Source organism: Chiloscyllium punctatum, chromosome 1 (assembly GCF_047496795.1).
Source record: "Chiloscyllium punctatum isolate Juve2018m chromosome 1, sChiPun1.3, whole genome shotgun sequence".
Taxonomy (NCBI): Eukaryota; Metazoa; Chordata; class Chondrichthyes; order Orectolobiformes; family Hemiscylliidae; genus Chiloscyllium; species Chiloscyllium punctatum.
The window spans coordinates 177,167,189-177,185,811 of record NC_092739.1 but is presented as its reverse complement, the minus strand read 5'-3'; the positions used below and the strand labels follow the sequence as shown (position 1 = coordinate 177,185,811).

The 18,623-nt window shown below is 44.0% G+C and overlaps 1 protein-coding gene across 1 annotated transcript in view; it reads right to left on the bottom strand.

The window, feature by feature from the left end:
- Window positions 1-18,623, bottom strand: part of LOC140480811 (disintegrin and metalloproteinase domain-containing protein 12-like) — a 230,747-nt gene that overhangs the window by 47,524 nt on the left and 164,600 nt on the right. The window contains exons 10-11 of the mRNA XM_072576233.1: window positions 15,888-15,972; window positions 4,569-4,714 (exon numbers count right to left, since the gene is read on the bottom strand). Of these exons, the coding sequence (XP_072432334.1) occupies window positions 4,569-4,714; window positions 15,888-15,972 (231 nt within the window). The remainder of the gene's footprint in view (window positions 1-4,568; window positions 4,715-15,887; window positions 15,973-18,623) is intronic.

Below are 18,623 nucleotides of genomic sequence, written 5' to 3'. Positions count from 1 at the left end.
AAATGCCATATCCCACAAGGCAAATCAGTGTGACATTAACTTCTCCTAAGATCTGAGCAGTGATAAAGAGGGCGACTTTATCCCACGTGAAAGCCAGATTTCACGCCTCCTTCACATGTGTGGTAAAGAGCTCAAATAAAGATTGATGGTACTGCTGAATACAGAACTTGAGATTGCTCTTTGACATCTCTCCCCAGCACTGACCTGGTCTGGCCAATATATAACTCCAAAACCACAGCAGTGTAATTGGCATAGAGTCACAAAGTCATAGAGATTTACTGCATGGAAACAGACCCTTCCGTCCAACCCATCCATGCCGACCAGATATCCCAACCCAATCTAGTCCCCTCTGCCAGCACGCGGCCCATATCCCTCCAAACCCTTCCTATTCATATACCCATCCAAATGCCTTTAAAATGTTGCAATTGTACCAACCTTCACCAGCTGCCACATCCTCTGGCAGCTCATTCCAAACATGTACTACTCTCAGTGAAAATGTTGCACCTTAGCTCTCTTTTATGTCTTTCCCCTCTCACCCTAAACCTATGCCCTCTAGTTCTGGACTCCCCGACCCCAGGGAAAAGACTTTGCCTATTTCTCCTATCCATTCTCCTCATGATTTTGTAAACCTCTATAAGGTCACCCCTCAACCTCTGATGCTCCAGGGAAAACAGCCCTAGATTATTTAACCTCTCCCTATAACTCAAATCCTCCAACCCTGGCAAGACCCTTGGAAATCTTTTCTGAACCCTTTCAAGTTTCACAACATCTTTCCAATAGGGAGGAGACCAGAATTGCACGCAATATTCCAACAATGGCCTAACCAATGTCCTGTACAACTGCAACATGACCTCCCAACCCCTGTATTTAGTACTCTGACCAATAAAGGAAAGAATACCAAACACCTTCTTCACTATCCTATCTACCTGCGACTCCACTTTCAAGCAGCTATGAACTTGCACTTTTAGCTGATTTTGTCTTTTAGCTGGCCTCTGAAATGGCCGAGCAAACCAGTCAGTTTTGTCAAACTGCTATGAAATATAAGAACAGGGTCAAAACCAAATGAACCACCTAATGTTGCTTTAGTCTTTGGAAGTTACAATGGCAGTCTCAACTTTGTTGACCCTCTAAACATCTGGGAGTTGGTGCTAAAATAAGATGAGCTGACTCACAGATGAGTTAGACAATAGCCTGATTAAATCATACCATCTTTACCATCCCTGGCTATACTCCTTCCAAAGGCAAGACAAACCAATCAGAGGTGGCAGCACAGTGGCATACCCAGTCAGGAAGCAGATGCTTTGTTTGCCCTCAAAATGAGAATAAAGAACATCGATTTGAGATCTCATGGCAACAAGTGAAATATCAACCTTGAAAGAAAGAGGTGTTCGCAATTCTGGAAAGTGTGAAAATAGAAAAGCCCCCTGGGATGGATGGTATTTCTCCAAGGATTCTCTGGGAAGCCAAGGTGGACATTGGCTTTGACCTTTATGTCGTCATTGTCTACAGGAATAGTGCCAGAAGACTGAAGGATAGCAAACGTTGTCCTCTTGTTCAAGAAGGGGAGTAGAGACAACCCCCTGGCAATTATAGATCTGTGAGACTTACTTCATTTGTGGGTAAAGTGTTGGAAAAGGTTTTAAGAGATAGGATTTATAATCATCTAGAGAGGAATAAGTTGATTAGGGACAGTCAACATGGTTTTGTGAAGGGTAGATCGTGCCTCACAAACCTTTTTGAGTTCTTTGAGATGGTGACCAAACAGGTGGATGAGGGTAAAGCGGTTGATGTGGATTTCTGTAAGGCATTTGAAAAGGTTCCCCATGGTACACGCTGGACAAAATATGGAGGCATGGGATTGAGGATGATTTATCGGTTTGCATCAGAAATTGACTAACTGAAAGAAGACAGAGGGTGGTGGTTGATGGGAAATGTTCATCCTGGAGCTCAGTTACTAGTGGTGTACCACAAGGATCTGTTCTGGGGCCATTGCTGTTTGACATTTTTATAAATGACCCGGATGAGGGATAAGGAGGATGGATTAGTAAATTTGCAGATGACACGAAGGTTGGTGGTGTTGTGGGTAGTGCTGAAAGATGTTGCAGGTTATAGAGAGATATAAATAAGCTGCAGAGCTGGGCTGAGAGGTGGCAAATGGAGTTTAATTTGGAAAAGTGTGAGGTGATTCACTTTGGAAGGAGCAACAGGGGTGCAGATTACTGGGCTAATGGTAAGATTCTTGGTAGTGAGGATGAGCAGAGAGATCTCGGTGTCCATGTGTATAGGTCCCTGAAAGTTGATAGGGTTGTTAAGAAGGTGTACGGTGTGTTACCTTTTATTGGTAGAGGGATTGAGTTTCAGAGCCATGAGGTCATGTTGCAGTTGTACAAAACTCTAGTGCGGCCGCACGTGGAGTATTGTGCACTGTTCTGGTCGCCACATTATAGGAAGGGCATGGAAGCTTTGGAAAGGGTGCAGAGGCCACTTACATTCGGATGTTGCCTGGTTTGGAGGGAAGGTCTTATGAGGAAAGGCTGAGGGACTTGAGGCTGTTTTCGTTGGAGAGAAGAATGTTAAGAGGTTACTTAATAGAGATGATCAAAGGGTTGAATAGGTTGGACAGTGAGAGCCATTTTCCTCAGATGGTGATGGCCAGCATGAGGGAACACAGCTTTAAATTGAGGGGTGATAGATATAAGACAGATGTCAGAGGTAGTTTCTTTACTCAGAGACTAGTAAGGGCATGGAATGCACTGCCTGTAACAGTCGTAGATTTACCAACTTTAAATGGTCATTGGATAGACATATGGATGTTAATAGAATGGTGTAGGTTAGATGGTCTTCAGATTCATTTCACAGGTCGGCATAACATCGAGGGCCGAAGGACCTGTACTGAGCTGTAATGTTCTATGCTCTATGGGAATGCTGCAAGCATTTGGAACAACATCATTAAGTTGCGATAGAACCGATTGGGTTTTCAGACAGGGTAAATTATTCTAAATTCTTTTCACTTTTGTTTGTGTTTCATTCAGTAGTCTGTAAATAAACTCTGCTCTGTTTAAGACCAAATGATTGGGCCAACAAAATCTCTCCTGGAATATCCACTTCACACCTGATTAAAACAACCTGCAAGGTTTGGGGCTACTTTCTTGAAGTGTTTTGAGGGTCTGGTATGGTCCATAACACCTGCATTAACCTTTTAAAATATATCTCCTCACATTTTTCCAAACTAAACTCCATCTGCCATTTTTCCACCCAGGGCTCCAGCTTATCCCAAGCCTGCTGTACCCTCTGGTAATCCTCCTCACTTTCCCCAGCTTTCCCAATCTTTGTGTTATCCACAAACTGACTCATCAGGCCACTTCCATTCTCACTCCAAGTCATTTTTATATATATTATATATCCAGGAATCCCAGCACTGATCCCTGTGGAACATCACTGGTCTCAGATCTCCAGTTAGAAAAACACCTTTCCCCCACTACTATCAGTCTTCTCTGACTAATCCATCTTACTGGCTCACCATGATCCTATTAGAGGGTAAAAACAATGACTGCAGATGCTTGAAACCAGATTCTGGATTAGTGGTGCTGGAAGAGCACAGCAGTTCAGGCAACATCCAAGTAGCTTTGAAATCGACTTTTCGGGCAAAAGCCCTTAATCAGGAATAAAGGCAGTGAGCCTGAAGTGTGGAGAGATAATCTAGAGGAGGGTGGGGGTGGGGAGAAAGTAGCATAGAGTACAATGGGTGAGTGGGGGAGGGGATGAAGGTGATAGGTCAGGGAGGAGAGGGTGGAGTGGAAAGACTTTACCTGTATCAGCCTGCCATGAGCGACCTTGTCAAAGGCCTTTCCAAAGTCCATATAGACAACATCTCAGGCCCTGACCTTGCCAATCGTTTTTGTCACTTCTTCAAAAGACTCAATCAAGTTTGTGAGACATGAGCTCCCCCAGATAAAGCCATGCTGCCTATCGCTAATAAATCATATAATTCCAAATGTGAGTAAATCCTGTCCCTAAAAATCCATCTGTTTTGATAGCATAGAACATAGAATCCCTGCAACAGGAAACAGGCCATTTGGCCCAACAAGTCCACACTGACCCTCCGAAGAGTATCCCACCCATACCCATTCCCCTACCCTATTACTCTACATTTACCCCTGACTACCTAACCTACACATCTCTGAACACTACGGGCAATTTTCACATGGCCAATTCACCTAACCTGCACATCTTTGAACTGTGGGAGAAAACTGGAGCACCTGGAGGAAACCCACACAGACAGTCGCATGAGGGTGGAATTGAACCAAGATCCCTGGAGTTGTGAGGCAGCAGTGCTAACCACTCGGCCACCATGCACATATCTACAGTGTTTCTCGCTTTTCAGCAAAAAAATTCCCAATATCTTTTAAAAGACTATCTTCACCGTTACCTGCTAATCCATTTTCATACATATTTGCTGACTCTCTAATTTCCAGTCAATGTGTTCTTCATGTTAATTCTTGGTGTTAGGTGTTGTATAGGAATGAATCCCTCCAATATCAGGTACACGGTTTGAATACATTTCTCACCCTAGTACTCTATCCATGATGCAGCCACCGATGATATTGTCTTTACAGGAACACTTCCGTGCTGGATTGTCATGTGTCATTCCTAGATTGTGTCCCATCTCATGTGCAAGAGTGGAAGAAACAACCAAATGGCTGGGCCTGATGTCCTGAGAGAGAAAAGGTAAAACGTACTGTGAAAACTGTATTTCAATAAATAATAAATAGGTCTGTAAAATAGTCAAAAATGCTAAGCCTGAGGATTGGAAGCAGTTTAGAATCCTGCAAGTGAAGTCCAAGTGAAATGGGACTATCCTTTACCCTTGTGCAGTTGTTATTGGATTATTTTCAGAGACTGAGGCCTTACTCTGTGCCAATCAATTGTCTAAATCCATCTGACCAATAATGGACAGCTGCTCATGATATTGGCTGACATATGTTCTCTTGTCCAACACTATTTGAAAATTAGTTTTCATTCCCTCAAAAAACAAACATTACTTTCCAACACAGTATTCATAATATGATAGTGTGTACACAATACATCTTATGTCGAAAGCTAGTTATGACTGTAACACAATCAAATAAACCCACATGGCATTCCCTTATGACTGTCTTATGAGGAAAGGTATGTAGATTGAGCATGTATTTTTTGGAATGCACAAGGATGAGAAGGCAGCCTTATAGAGTCATAGAGATGTACAGCACAGAAATAGAGCCTTTGGTCCAACCTGTCCATGCCAAACAGATATCCTAACCTAATCTAGTCCCACTTGCCAGACCTGACCCATATCCCTCCAAACCCTTCCTATTCATATACCCATCCAGATACCTTTTAAATGCTGCCATTGTACCAGCCTCGACCACTTCCTCTGGCAGCTCATTCCATATACGTGCCACCTTCTTCTTGAAAATATTGCCCCTTAGGTCTCTTTTATGTTATTTCCCTCTCACCCTAAACCTATGCTCTCTAGTTCTGGACTCCCCAACCCAGGGAAAAGACTTTGCCTATTTATCCTATCTATGCCCCTCATGATTTTATAAACCTCTATAAGGTCACCCCTCAGCCTCCAACGCTCCAGGGAAAACAGCCCCAGTCTATTCAACTTTGCCCTATAGCCCAAATCCTCCAACCCTGGCAACATCCTTGTAAATCTTTTCTGAACCCTTTCAAGTTTCACAACATCCTTCCAATAAGAAGGAGACCAGAATTGCACGCAATATTCCAACAGTGGCCTAACCAATGTCCCGTACAGCCACAACATGACCTCCCAACTCCTGTACTCAATACTCTGACCAATAAAAGAAAGCATACCAAATACCTGCTTCACTGTCATATCTACCTGCGACTCCACTTTCAAGGAGCTATGAACCTGCACTCCAAGGTCTCTTTGTTCAGCAACACTCCCTAGGACCTTACCATTAAGTGTATGAGTCCTGCTAAGATTTGCTTTCCCAAAATGCAGCACCTCACATTTATCTAAATTAAACTCCGTCTGACACTTCTCAGCCCATTGGCCCATCTGGTCAAGATCCTGTTGTAATCTGAGGTAACCTTCTTTGCCGTCCACTGCACCTCCAATTTTGGTGTTATCTGCAAATTTACTAACTGTACCTCTTATGCTCACATCCAAATCATTTACGTAAATGACAAAAAGTAGTGGACCCAGCATCGATCCTTGTGGCACTCCACTGGTCACAGGCCTCCAGTCTGAAAAACAACCCTCTACCACCACCTTCTGTTTTCTACCTTCGAGCCAGTTCTGTATCCAAATGGCTAGTTCTCCCTGTATTCCGTAAGATCTAACCTTGCTAATCAGTCTCCCATGGGGAATCTTATTGAACGCCTTACTGAAGTCCATACACATCACATTTACTGCTCTTCCCTCATCAATCCTCTGTTACTTTTTCAAAAAACTCAATCAAGTTTGTGAGACATGATTTGCCATGCATGAAGCCATGTTGACTATCTGTAATCAGTCCTTGCCTTTACAAATACATGTACACCCTGTCCCTCAGGATTCCCTCCAACAACCTGCCCACCGACTTTAGGCTCACCGGTCTATCGTTCCCTGGCTTGTCTTTACCGCCCTTCTTAAACAGTGGCACCACATTTGCCAACCTCCAGTCTTCCGGCACCTCACCTGTGACTATCGATGATACAAATATCTCAGCAAGAGGCCCAGCAATCACTTCTCTAGCTTCCCACAGAGTTCTAGGGTACACCTGATCAGGTCCTGGGGATTTATTCACTTTTATGCTTTTCAAGACACCAAGTGCTTCCTCCTCTGTAACATGGACACTTTTCAAGATATCACCATCTATTTCTCTACATTCGATATCTTCCATGTCTTTCTCCATAGTAAACACTGATGCAAAATATTCATTTTGTATCTCCCCCATCTCCTGCGGCTCCTCACAAAGGCTGTCTTGTTCATCATTTTGAACACCTGAATAAGGTTACCTCTTAAATTTCTCTGCTCCAAAGAGAATAAACCCAATCTCTCTCATCTTTCTTTGTGTCTAAATTCCTTCATTCGTGGTATCATTCTCGTAAATATCCTTTGCACTCTGTCCAGGGCTTTAACACCCTTCCTTCAATGAGGTGCACTGAACTGAACACAATACTCTGAATGCTTTTAAGTATTTCAGAACTATGGCTTTTAACCAATAAGTCAAAGGTTTTATAATTTATATGGACATTGCTCTGTGCAAGGAGGTCAAAAGCAGCAGAAGCAAGAGAGAGATCAAAAAAGAACAAGCCCTGCTGAACTTCAGGATCATCTGAGTGAACCATGTGGACAGGCACCAGTCAATATCCTCACAGGGAGCTTCACTAGTGCTACTCGAGAAGGTTGATACTAGAGTGGCAGGGGGCTGGGAACCAGAGCAGCAACTCAACAAGTGGAGGAATTGAGAGGATGGTAGATGTTGGGACCAGTCAGTCTGAAAGGAAGGACAGGCAGAAACAGGTAACTGAACACAATGGTATGAATGGGCTGAAATGTGTTTACTTCAACATAAGGTAAGGCAGATGAGCTTAGCGCCTCGATCAGTACATGGGACTATGATGTTGAGGCCATTACAGAGAATTGGTTGAGAGAGAGGGACACGACTGGATGCTCAATGTTCCAGGGTTTTGTTCTTTTAGAAGAGATAGAGAGGAAGGTTAAAGAGGTGGGGGAATTGCATCACTAATCAGGGAGAATGTTACAGCTGCGATCAGAGAGGACATACAGGAGGGCTCATCTACTGAGACAATATGGGGAGAGCTCCAAATGAAAACGGGTGTAACCATTCTGAAGGGATTACACTATAGGCCCCCAATAGCCACCATGACAGTGAGGAAGATTGTGGGCAGATGGAAAGATGCAATAACAATAGCTTTGTTATACGGGGTAACTTTAACTTGCCCAATATTGACTGGGACTTGCTCATAGCAAGAGGTTTAGATAGGACCACTCAAGGATAAAGGATAGTACTTGTGCTTGGAGGCAGAGGATGTGGGTGAGATCCTAATTGCGTATGTTGCATTAGTATTCACCCAGGAAAAGGATATGGAGGACCATGAGATTTGTGTGGAGCATGCCAATGTGTTAGGGCAGTTTGTGATCAAGAAAGAAGTGATGTTGGGACTCTTGAAGAGCATTAAGGTGGATAAGTCCTCAGAAACCAATGATATCTACTCCAGGTTATTGGGAGAGGCAAGAGAGGAGATTACTGGGGCATTGACCAAGGTCTTTGTATCCTCATTAGTCACTGGAGAGGTCCTAGAGAACTGGTAAGGAGCTAATGTTGTTCGTCTGTTCAAGAGAGAAATAGGGATATTCCAGAAAACTATAGACTGGTGAGTCTCACATTGGTGATTGGGAAGATATTGAAGAGCATTCTTAGGAATAGGATTTACATGCATTTAGAAAAGCATGACCTAATTGGGGCCATACAGCAGGGCTTTGTGTGGGGCAGGTCATGTCTTGATTGAGTTTTTTGAGGAGGTGATGAAGGTGATTGATGAGGGTAGAGTGGTGGATGTTGTTTATATGGATTTTAGTAAGGTTTTCAACAAGGCCCCTCATGATAGGCTCATCCTGAAGATGAAGATGCATGGGATCCACGGTGACTTGGCTGCATGGATTCAGAATTGTCTTGCCCCTAAAAGATGGTGGAAGGGTGCTTTTTAGGCTGCAGGGCCATGACTAGTAATGGGATCACTGCTGTTAGTGATATATACATATAAATGATTTGAATGAAAATGTACATGGGTGGGTAAGTAAGTTTGCAAGTGATGCAAAAGATTGGAGGAGTTGTGGATAATGCAGAAGGTTGTCAAAGGATACAGTAGGATATAGATCAGTCACAGATAAAATAGAGCAGAGTCAGCATGGTTTCATCAAAGGGTAGTCTGCGAGAATTCTTCGAGGGAGTAACAAGCAGGTTAGACCTAGGAGAACCAATGTATGTTATCTACCCGGACTTCAAGAAGGCCTTTAACAAAGTGCTGCAAAAGAGACTACTGAGTAAGATAAGGGCCCATGGTGTCAGAGGCAAGTTGTTAGCATATATAGAAGCCTGACTTTCTGGCAGAAAGCAGAGCATGGAAAAAAAGAGTCCTTCTCAGGGCGGCAACTGGTGACAAGTGTTCCACAAGGTTCTGTGTTGAGACCAGAACTTTTCACTTTATACATTAATGATCTAGATGAAGAAACTGTGGGCATTCTGGCTAAGTCTTCAGATAATACAAAGATAGGTAGAGGGTCAGGTAGCATTGAGGAGGTGGGAAGGCTGCAGAAGGATTTGGACAGGTTAGGAGAGTGGGCAAAGAAGTGGTAGTTAGAGTTCAATGTGGGAAAGTGAGGTCATGCAGTTTGGTAGGAAGAATAGAGGCATGAGCTTAAAAATGTGTTGCTGGAAAAGCACAGCAGGTCAGGCAGCATCCAAGGAGAAGGAGAATCGACATTTCGGGCATAAGCCCTTCTTCAGGCTTATGCCCGAAACGTCGATTCTCCTTCTCCTTAGATGCTGCCTGATCTGCTGCGCTTTTCCAGCAAGACATTTTTAAGCTCTGATCTCCAGCATCTGCAGTCCTCACTTTCTCTTAGAATAGAGGCATGGACTATTTTCTAAATTGGGAAAAGATTCAGAAGTCTAAAGTGCAAAGAGATTTGAGAGCTCTAGTCCAGGATTCTCTCAAGGTAAACTTGCAGGTTGAGTCAGGAGTTAGGAAGGCAAATGCAATGATAGCATTTGTTTTGACAGGACTTGAATATAAAAGCAGGGACGTATTCTGAGGCTTTATAAGGCTCAGGTCAGACTACATTTGGAGTATTGTATGCAGTTTTGGGCCCTATATCTCAGGAAGGATGTACTGGCCCTCGAGCATGTCCAGAGGAGATTCACTAGAAAGGTTCCAGAAGTGAACAGCTTAACATACGAGGAACATTGGAGGATTTTGGGTTAATACACAATGGAATTTTGAAGAATGAGGGGTTATCTACTTGAAACATAGAAATTACTGAACGGCCTGGTCAGATTGGGTGTTGGGAAGATGTTTCCATTAGTCGGAGAGACTCGGACCCGAGGGCACAGACTGAGAGTAAAGGGAAGAGCTTTGAGAACGGAGATAAGGAGAAACTTCTTCAGTCAGAGAGTGGGGAATCGATGGAATTCACTGCCACAGAAGGCTGTGGAGGCCAGGTCATTGAGTACATTTAAGACTGGGATAGGTAGGTTCTTGAGTATCAAGGGGATGAAGGGTTATCGTGAGAAAGCAGGAGAATGGGGTTGACAAACTTATCAGCCATGATTGCATGGCACAGCGGACTTGATGGGCTGAATGGCCTAATTTCTAGTCTTAAGCCTTCTAGTCTTATGGCCTTATAGGGCCGAGAAATGGCAGATGGAGTTTAATCCAGGTCAGCGTGAGGTGTTGCAATTTGAGAAATCAAATGTTAAGGAAGAGTACACAGTTAATGGCAGCACCCTGAATTGTATTGATGTATAGAGGGATCCTGTGGTTCATAGCTCCCTGAAAGTGGCTACACAAGTAGATAGGGTGGTAAAGCAGGAGTATGGCATGTTTGCCTTTATGGTTTGGGGAATTGAGTACAGAGTTAGGGTGTGATGCTGCAGTTGTGTGAGACTTTGGTTAGGCCACTCTTAGATTACTGTGTTCAATTCCAGTCTCTGCATTACAGGAAGGATGTGGAGCCTTTGGAGAGGATGCAGAAGAGGTTTACCAGGATGCTGTCTGGATTAGAGGGTATGAGCGATAAGGACAAGTTAGAAAAATTTGGGTTGTTTTCTCTGGTGTGGTGAAAGCTGTGGGGACACTTGATAGAAGTCTTTAAAATTATGAGATGCGCAAATAAAATTGACGATCAGAATTGCAATGTCTAATACTAGGAGGCATGCATTTAAGGTAAGATGGGGAAAGTTCAAAGGAGATCATTGAGCACTGGATTTGTGAGGTTATGTTGCGGCTGTACAGGACATTGGTTAGGCCACTTTTGGAAGATTTGTGCAATTCTAGTCTCCCTCCTGTCAAAAGGACAGTATTACAGTTGCAGAAAGAATGTTTGGGGACTTGTCAACTGAGGTAATATGGGCTGAGGTTAGAAACAGGAAAGGAGAGGTCACCCTGTTGGGAGTTTTCTACAGGCCTCCGAATAAGTCCAGAGATATAGAAGAAAGGATAGCAAAGATGATTCTCAATAGGAGTGAGAGAGAAACAGGGTAGTTGTCATGGGGGACTTCAACTTTCCAAATATTGACCAGGAACACTATAATACGAGTAATATAGATGGGTCAGTTTTTGTCCAGTGTGTGCTGGAGGGCTTCCTGACACAGTAAGTAGACAGGCCTACAAGGGGCGATTTTGTACTGGGTAATGAGCCCGGCCAGGTATTAGACTTGGAGGTAGGTGAGCACTTTGGTGATAGCGATCACAATTCTGTTATATTACTTTAGTGATAGAAAGGGATAGGTGGGATACTTACCCACTGGACAAGAGTTACAGCTGGGGGATTATGATGCGATTAGGCAAGATTTAGGAAGCATAGGATGAAGAAGGAAACTGCAGGGGATGGGCACATTAGAAATGTGGAGCTTATTCAAGGAAAAGCTCCTGTGTGTCCTCGATAAGTATGTACCTGTCAGGCAGGGAGGAAGCTGTAGAGCGCGGGAGCCGTGGTTTATGAAGGAAGTGGAATCTCTGGTTAAGAGGAGAAAGAAGGCTTATGTTAGGATGAGATGTGAAGGCTCAGTTAGGGCGCTTGAGGGTCACAAGGTAGCCAGGAAAGACCTAAAGAGAGAGCTCATAAGAGCCAGGAGGAGACATGAGAAGTTGTTGGCGGATAGGATCAGGGTAAACCCTAAAGCTTTCTATAGGTATTTAAGGAATAAAAGAATGACGAGAGTAAGATTAGGGCCAATCAAGGAGAGTAGTGGGAAGCTGTGTGTGGAGCTCCCCTGGAGGAGATAGGGGAAGCACTAAATGAATATTTTTTGACAGTATTCACTCTAGAAAACGACAATGTTGTCGAGGAGATTACTGAGATACAGGCTACTAGACTAGGTGGGATTGAGGTTCACAAGGAAGAGGTATTAGAAATCCTGCAGAGTGTGAAAATAGGTAAGTCCCCTGGGCCGGATGGGATCTATCCTAGGATCCTCTGGGAAGTCAGGGAGGAGATTGCCGAGCTTTTGGTATTGATCTTCAAATCATCATTGTCTACAGGAATAGTGCCTGAGGACTGGAGGATAGCAAATGTGGTTCCCCTGTTCAAGAAGGGGAGTAAAGACAACCCTGGTAATTATAGACCAGTGAGCCTTATTTCAGTTGTTGGTAAAGTGTTGGAAAAGGTTATAAGAGATAGGATTTATAATCATCTAGAAAAGATTCATTTGATTAGAGATAGTCAGCATGGTTTTGTGAAGGTTAGGTCGTGCCTCACAAACCTTATTGAGTTCTTTCAGAAGGTGACCAAACAGGTAGATGAGAGTAAACCGGTTGATGTGGTGTATATGGATTTCAGCAAGGCGTTCGATAAGGTTCCCCACAGTCGGCTTTTGTACAAAATGCGGAGGAATGGGATTGTGGGAGATATAACAGTTTCGATCAGTATTTGGCTTGCTGAAAGAAGAGAGAGGGTGGTAATTGATGGGAAATGTTCATCCTGGAGTCCAGTTACTACTGGTGTACCGCAAGGGTCGGTGTTGGGTCCACTGCTGTTCGTCATTTTTATAAACGACCTGGATGAGGGCGTAAAAGGATAGGTTAGTAAATTTGCAGACGACACTAAGGTCGGTGGAGTTGTGCATAGTGATGAAGGATGTTGTCGGTTACAGAGAGACATAGATAAGCTACAGAGCTGAGCTGAGAGGTGGCAAATGGAGTTTAATGTGGACAAGTGTGAGGTGATTCACTTTGGTCAGAGTAACCAGAATACAAAGTACTGGGCTAATGGTAAGACTCTTGGTAGTATAGATGAGCAGAGAGATCTCGGTGTCCATGTACACAGATCCTTGAAAGTTGCCACCCAGGTTGAAAGGGTTGTCAAGAAGGCATACAGTGTTTTAGCTTTTATTAATAGAGTTCTGGAACCATGAGGTTATGCTGCAGCTGTACAAAACTCTGGTGCGGCCACACTTGGAGTATTGTGTACAGTTCTGGTCAACGCATTATAAGGATGTGGAAGCTTTGGAAAGGGTGCAGAGGAAATTTACTAGGATGTTGCCTGGTCTGGAGGGAAGGTCTTATGAGGAAAGGCTGAGGGACTTGAGGCTGTTTTCGTTAGAGAGAAGAAGGTTGAGAGGTGACTTAATAGAGACATATAAAGTAATTAGAGGGTTAGAAAGGGTGGACAGGGAGAGCCTTTTTCCAAGAATGGTGACAGCGAACACGAGGGGGCATAGCTTTAAATTGAGGGGTGATAGATATAGGACAGATGTCAGAGGTAGTTTCTTTACTCAGAGAGTAGTGAGGGTATGGAATGCTTTGCCTGCAATGGTAGTAGATTCGCCAACTTTAAGTACATTTAAGTCATCATTGGACAAGCATATGGATGTACGTGGAATAGTGTAGGTTAGATGGGCTTCAGATTGGTATGACAGGTCGGCGCAACATCGAGGGCCGAAGGGCCTGTACTGCGCTGTAAAGTTCTATGCTGTGAAACTTGAAAGGGTTCAGAAAAGATTTGCAAGGATGTAGGGTTGGAGGGTTTGAACTATATGAAGAAGCTGAACAGGCTGGGATTGTTTTCCCTGGAGCATCAGAGGCTGAGGGGTGACCTTATAGAGGTTTATAAAATCATGAGGGGCATGGATAAGATAAATAGACAAGGTCTTTTCCCTGGGGTCAGGGAGTCCAGAATAGTGGGCATGGGTATGGACTGAGAGGGGAAAGATATAAAAAGGACCTAAGGGACAATATTTTCACACAGAGGGTGGTGTGCATATGGAATGAGCTACCAGAGGAAGTGGTGGACGCTGGTACAATTATAACATTTAAAAGGTATCTGAATGGTATATGAATAGGAAGGGTTTTGAGGGATATTGACCAAGTGCTGTCAAATGTGACTAGATTAATTTAGGCTATGTGGTCAGCATGAACCAGTTGGACTGAAGGGTCTGTTTCCGTATGTACATCTCTATGACTCTAACTCACTGGAAGAGGAGGCTCCACAAATATCTCTATCTCTATCCTCATCAATGCAGAAGATAAGGCTGAAGCATTCTTAGCAACCTTCAGTCAGGGTGCCAAGGGGATAATCCATCAAATGCATTCCAACTTGTTACTATGGTTTCACTTTCACACTCAGAACTTTCCTTTTTCATCTGTGGAGGAGAGATATATGTGGTTCCAGCTTCTAATTACCCACATGGAGATGTACAGCATTGAAACAGACCCTTCAGTCCAACTCACCTTGCCGGCCAGATTTACTACTGTTGCAGGCAGGCCGTTCCACACCCCTATTACTCTGAGTGAAGAAACGGCCCCTGATGTCTGTCCTAAATCTATCACCCCTCAATTTAATGCTACGTCCCCTCATGCTAGCCATCACCAGCCAAGGAAAAAGGCTCTCACTATCCACTGTCTAACTCTCTGATCATCTTATACATCTCGATTAAGTCACCTCTCAACCTTCTTCTCTCCAATGAAAACAGCCTCAGTTCCCTCAGCCTTCCTTTGTAAGATCTTCCTTCTATACCAGGCAACATTCTAGTAAATCTCCTTTGAACCCTTTCCAAAGCTTCCACATCCTTCCTATAATGTAGTGACCAGAACTGCACGCAAAACTCCAGGTGCGGCCTTACCAGGACGTAGGTGAGGCTGCACTTGGAGTATTGTCTTCCGTTTGGTCACCTTGTTACAAGAAGGATGCTATTAAACTGGAAAGAGCGCAGAAGAATTTTACAAGGATGTTGCCAGGACTCAATGATTTGAGTTATAGGAAGAAGTTGGACAAGCTAGGGCTTTTTTCTTTAGAACATAGGAGAATGAGGGGGATTACGTCATATAAGTGTATAAGATCATGAGAGGCATGGACAGGGTGAATGCACTCAGTCTTTTTCCCAGGGTTGGGGATTCAAGGATGAGAGGGCATCAGTTTAAGGTCAGAGGGGAAAGAATAAAAGAGTACTTGGGGTCAATGTTTTACACAGAGGGTGGTATGCATATGGAATGAGCTTGAGAATGTGGCACTGGAAAAGCACAGCAGATCAGGTAGCATCAGATGAGCAGGAAAGTCGACGTTTCCGGCAAAGGCCCTTCATCAGCTCATTCTTGATGAAGGGCTTTTGCCCGAAATGCCCGACTCTAACCTCCAGCATCTACAGTCTTCACTTTCGCCATATGGAATGAGTTGCCAGGGGAAGTGGTTGAGAAAGGGACATTAACAACATTTAAAAGGCATTTGTACAAATACATGGATAGGAAAGGTTTAGAAAGTTTATGGGCCAAGTGCAGGGAAATGAGGTTTGCGTGGATGGATCTTTTGGTCAGCATAGACCAGTTTGGGTCGAAGTGCCTTTGTCCGTGCTGTAGGACTCCATGACGCTATGACCTCCCACATTCATATCTCAACCATTAACATACACAACAAATAGCAAGGGTCCTCGTCCAAAGCCCTAAGGAACTGACTACAGTCATTTACTATATTTGCTGTTGTTGGCTTGTTGATTTCCATGGGGATCCTGACAACTGTTAAACCATTGGAAAAAACATTGGAACAAAATCCTCACAATGTTCAGAGTGGATCAGTCACTGTCCTCTCCTCAGTCTTAGACAGGGGCAATGTGTTACAATCCCCAAGGGGTTGGGAAATCAAAGGTAGAATGAGTACTCACAATATTTACTCCTCCAGAATAATCCGATGAACACATCACGCTTAACGGTGCCAAACCTGTAACGCCATGCTCAAAACTGTCACCTCTGTAAAAGAGAAATCACTGTTAACATCATTCTACAATTAAAAATGTTTGACAGAACAGTCATCTTTGATAAAGAACACAGGCTTGTTGCATTTTTTGTGTGCTCCAGAATTTGCTACTCCCCTAACCAAACTGTTCCTGGACAGTTGCACACTGGCATCTACCTGACACTGTGAAAAATCACCCAGTAAGTCCTGTACATAAAAAGCAGGACAAATCCAACTCCGTCAATTACCACCCTATAAGTATACAAGCTTGATCGAATCATAATGCCTTGTAGCGTGAAGAAATTTGTAGAATCGAATCCCGACAATGTGAAAGCAGGCCCTTCAGCCCAACAGGTCCACACTGAACCTCTGAAGAGTAACCCACCCAAACCCTTTCCCCTACCTTATTATCCTATATTTACCCCTGACCAATGCGAATAACCTCCACATCCCTGAACACAATGGGCAATTTAGCATGGTCAATGTAACTAACCTGCACATCTTTGGGCTGTGGGAGGAAACTGGACCACCTGGGGTAAACCCACACACACATGGGAAGAATGTGCAAACTCTATACAGACAGTCACCCAAGGCTGGTATCGAACCCAGGTCCCTGGTGGTGTGAGACAGCAATGCTAACCACTGAGCCACCCAATTAGTTTGCCCACATGTCTGAGCCAGGCATCAAAATGTTATCTCGTCATGTCCCATTTGCCAGTACCTGGTCTGGCCTGTGGGAATGTGACACACACACACACACACACACACACACACACACACACACACACACACACACACACACACACACACTCTCTCTCTCTCATTCACTCAGTCGTTCACTCAAACATACAAATTTGCATTTGCAGATACATTCTAATTTGTTCAAAAGGCACAATTTGTCGGCAGTCAGTCCATGTCAGTCCACTTTGGAAATAGAACCAGTCTGACTCAAGTTGGGATACAGACAGACTCTAACCTCACACCTTTTATGCATTGTCTGAACTAAGATATCACCTTGTTTTATGAAACCTGAGGTTATCTTGGGAATGTGACTTGAAAGAAGTTCTGGGATTTACATATTAATGAACTGAAACCTGCATCCCCATTCTGAAAGATTGCTGAGTTGAAGGTGTGTACTGTACCTTTAAGAGAGTGAAAGCTAAAAACTGGCAAGCACCTGTCATGTGACTGACTCGCAGTCACAGTGTGCTGGAAATTTGAAAGATGTAACATTTTGGCTGTAACCTTGGTACCTTAGTTGCTTTCACAGCAGCTCAAATTTAACCAATCAATTTAAACTATGCCCCAAGGTATTAAAACTATTTTGGATACTGTTGGGGGAGGTGGCTCACCAGGGGAAGGCAACAGTAGCCAGGTTCATGGCACCGTGGCTGGCTTTGCTGTTCAGAAGGACGGGAAAAAGAGTGGAAGGGTTATAGTCAAAGGGGATTGAATTGTAAGGGGAGTAGATCAGCTGTTCTATGGTTGAAAACAAGACTCCCGAATGGTATGTTGCCTCCCAGGTGCACGGGTCAGGAATGTCCCAGATCGTCTGCGGGACATTCTGAAGGGGGAGGGTGAACAGGCAGCTGTCGTGGTGCATGTAGGCACCAATGATACAGGTAATAAATGGGATGAGGTCCTACAAGCAGAATTTAGGGCGTTAGGAACCAAGTTAAAAATAGGATCTCAAGGGTAGTAATCTCAAGATTGGCACCATTGCCACGTGCTGGTCAGAGTAGAAATGAAAGAATAGACAGGATAAATACGTGGCTTGAGAGATAGTGCAGGAGGGAGGGGTTCAGATTGTTGGGACATTGGGACCAGTTCTGGGGGAGGTAGGACTTTTAAAAAATTGTACGGCCAACATCTGGGCTGGAGTGGAACCAATGTCCTTGGGGGTGCTTTTGCTAATGCTGTTGGAGAGGGTTTCAACTAATGTGGCAGGTGAAAGGGAATCCAAATGAGGTTAGTGGACAGTAAGGCGGCAGTAACTAAAGCCTGTAAGGAACAGGATAATGAAGTCAGCTAATAACTAAGGGGAAGAGTAGGCAGGGAGCAGATGATGAACACAAAGGGTCAGGTGGTCTGAGGTGCATTTGTTTTAATGCGGCAAGCGGAGTAGGTAAGGGAGATGAACTTAGGGCTTGGATTAGTCCCTGGGAGTGTGATGTTATTGCTATTACTGAGACTTGGTTGAGGGAAGGGCATTACTGACAATGATGCTTACTGACAATGATAGAGAGGGAGGTAAAAGGGGTGGAGAAGATTCATTACTGGTCAGAGAGGATATCACAGCTGTGCTGAAGGAGGGCACTATGTAGGACTCGAGCAGTGAGGCAATATGGGCTGAGCTCAGAAACAGGACGGGTCCAGTAACAATGTGGGGCTGTACTACAGGCCTCCCAACAGCGAGCTAGAGGTACAAATATGTAAACAAATTATGGAAAGTTGTTGGAGCAACAGGGTGGTCTTCATGGGAAATTTTCCCAACATTGACTGGGATTCACTTGGTGTTACAGGTCTAGATGGAGCAGAATTTGTAAGGAGCATCCAGGAGGGTTATCTAGAGCAATACGTGAATCGTCCAACTCAGAAAAGGGCCATACTGTACCTGGTGTTGGGGAATGAGCCCAGCCAGGTCATTAAGGTTTCAGTCGGGGAT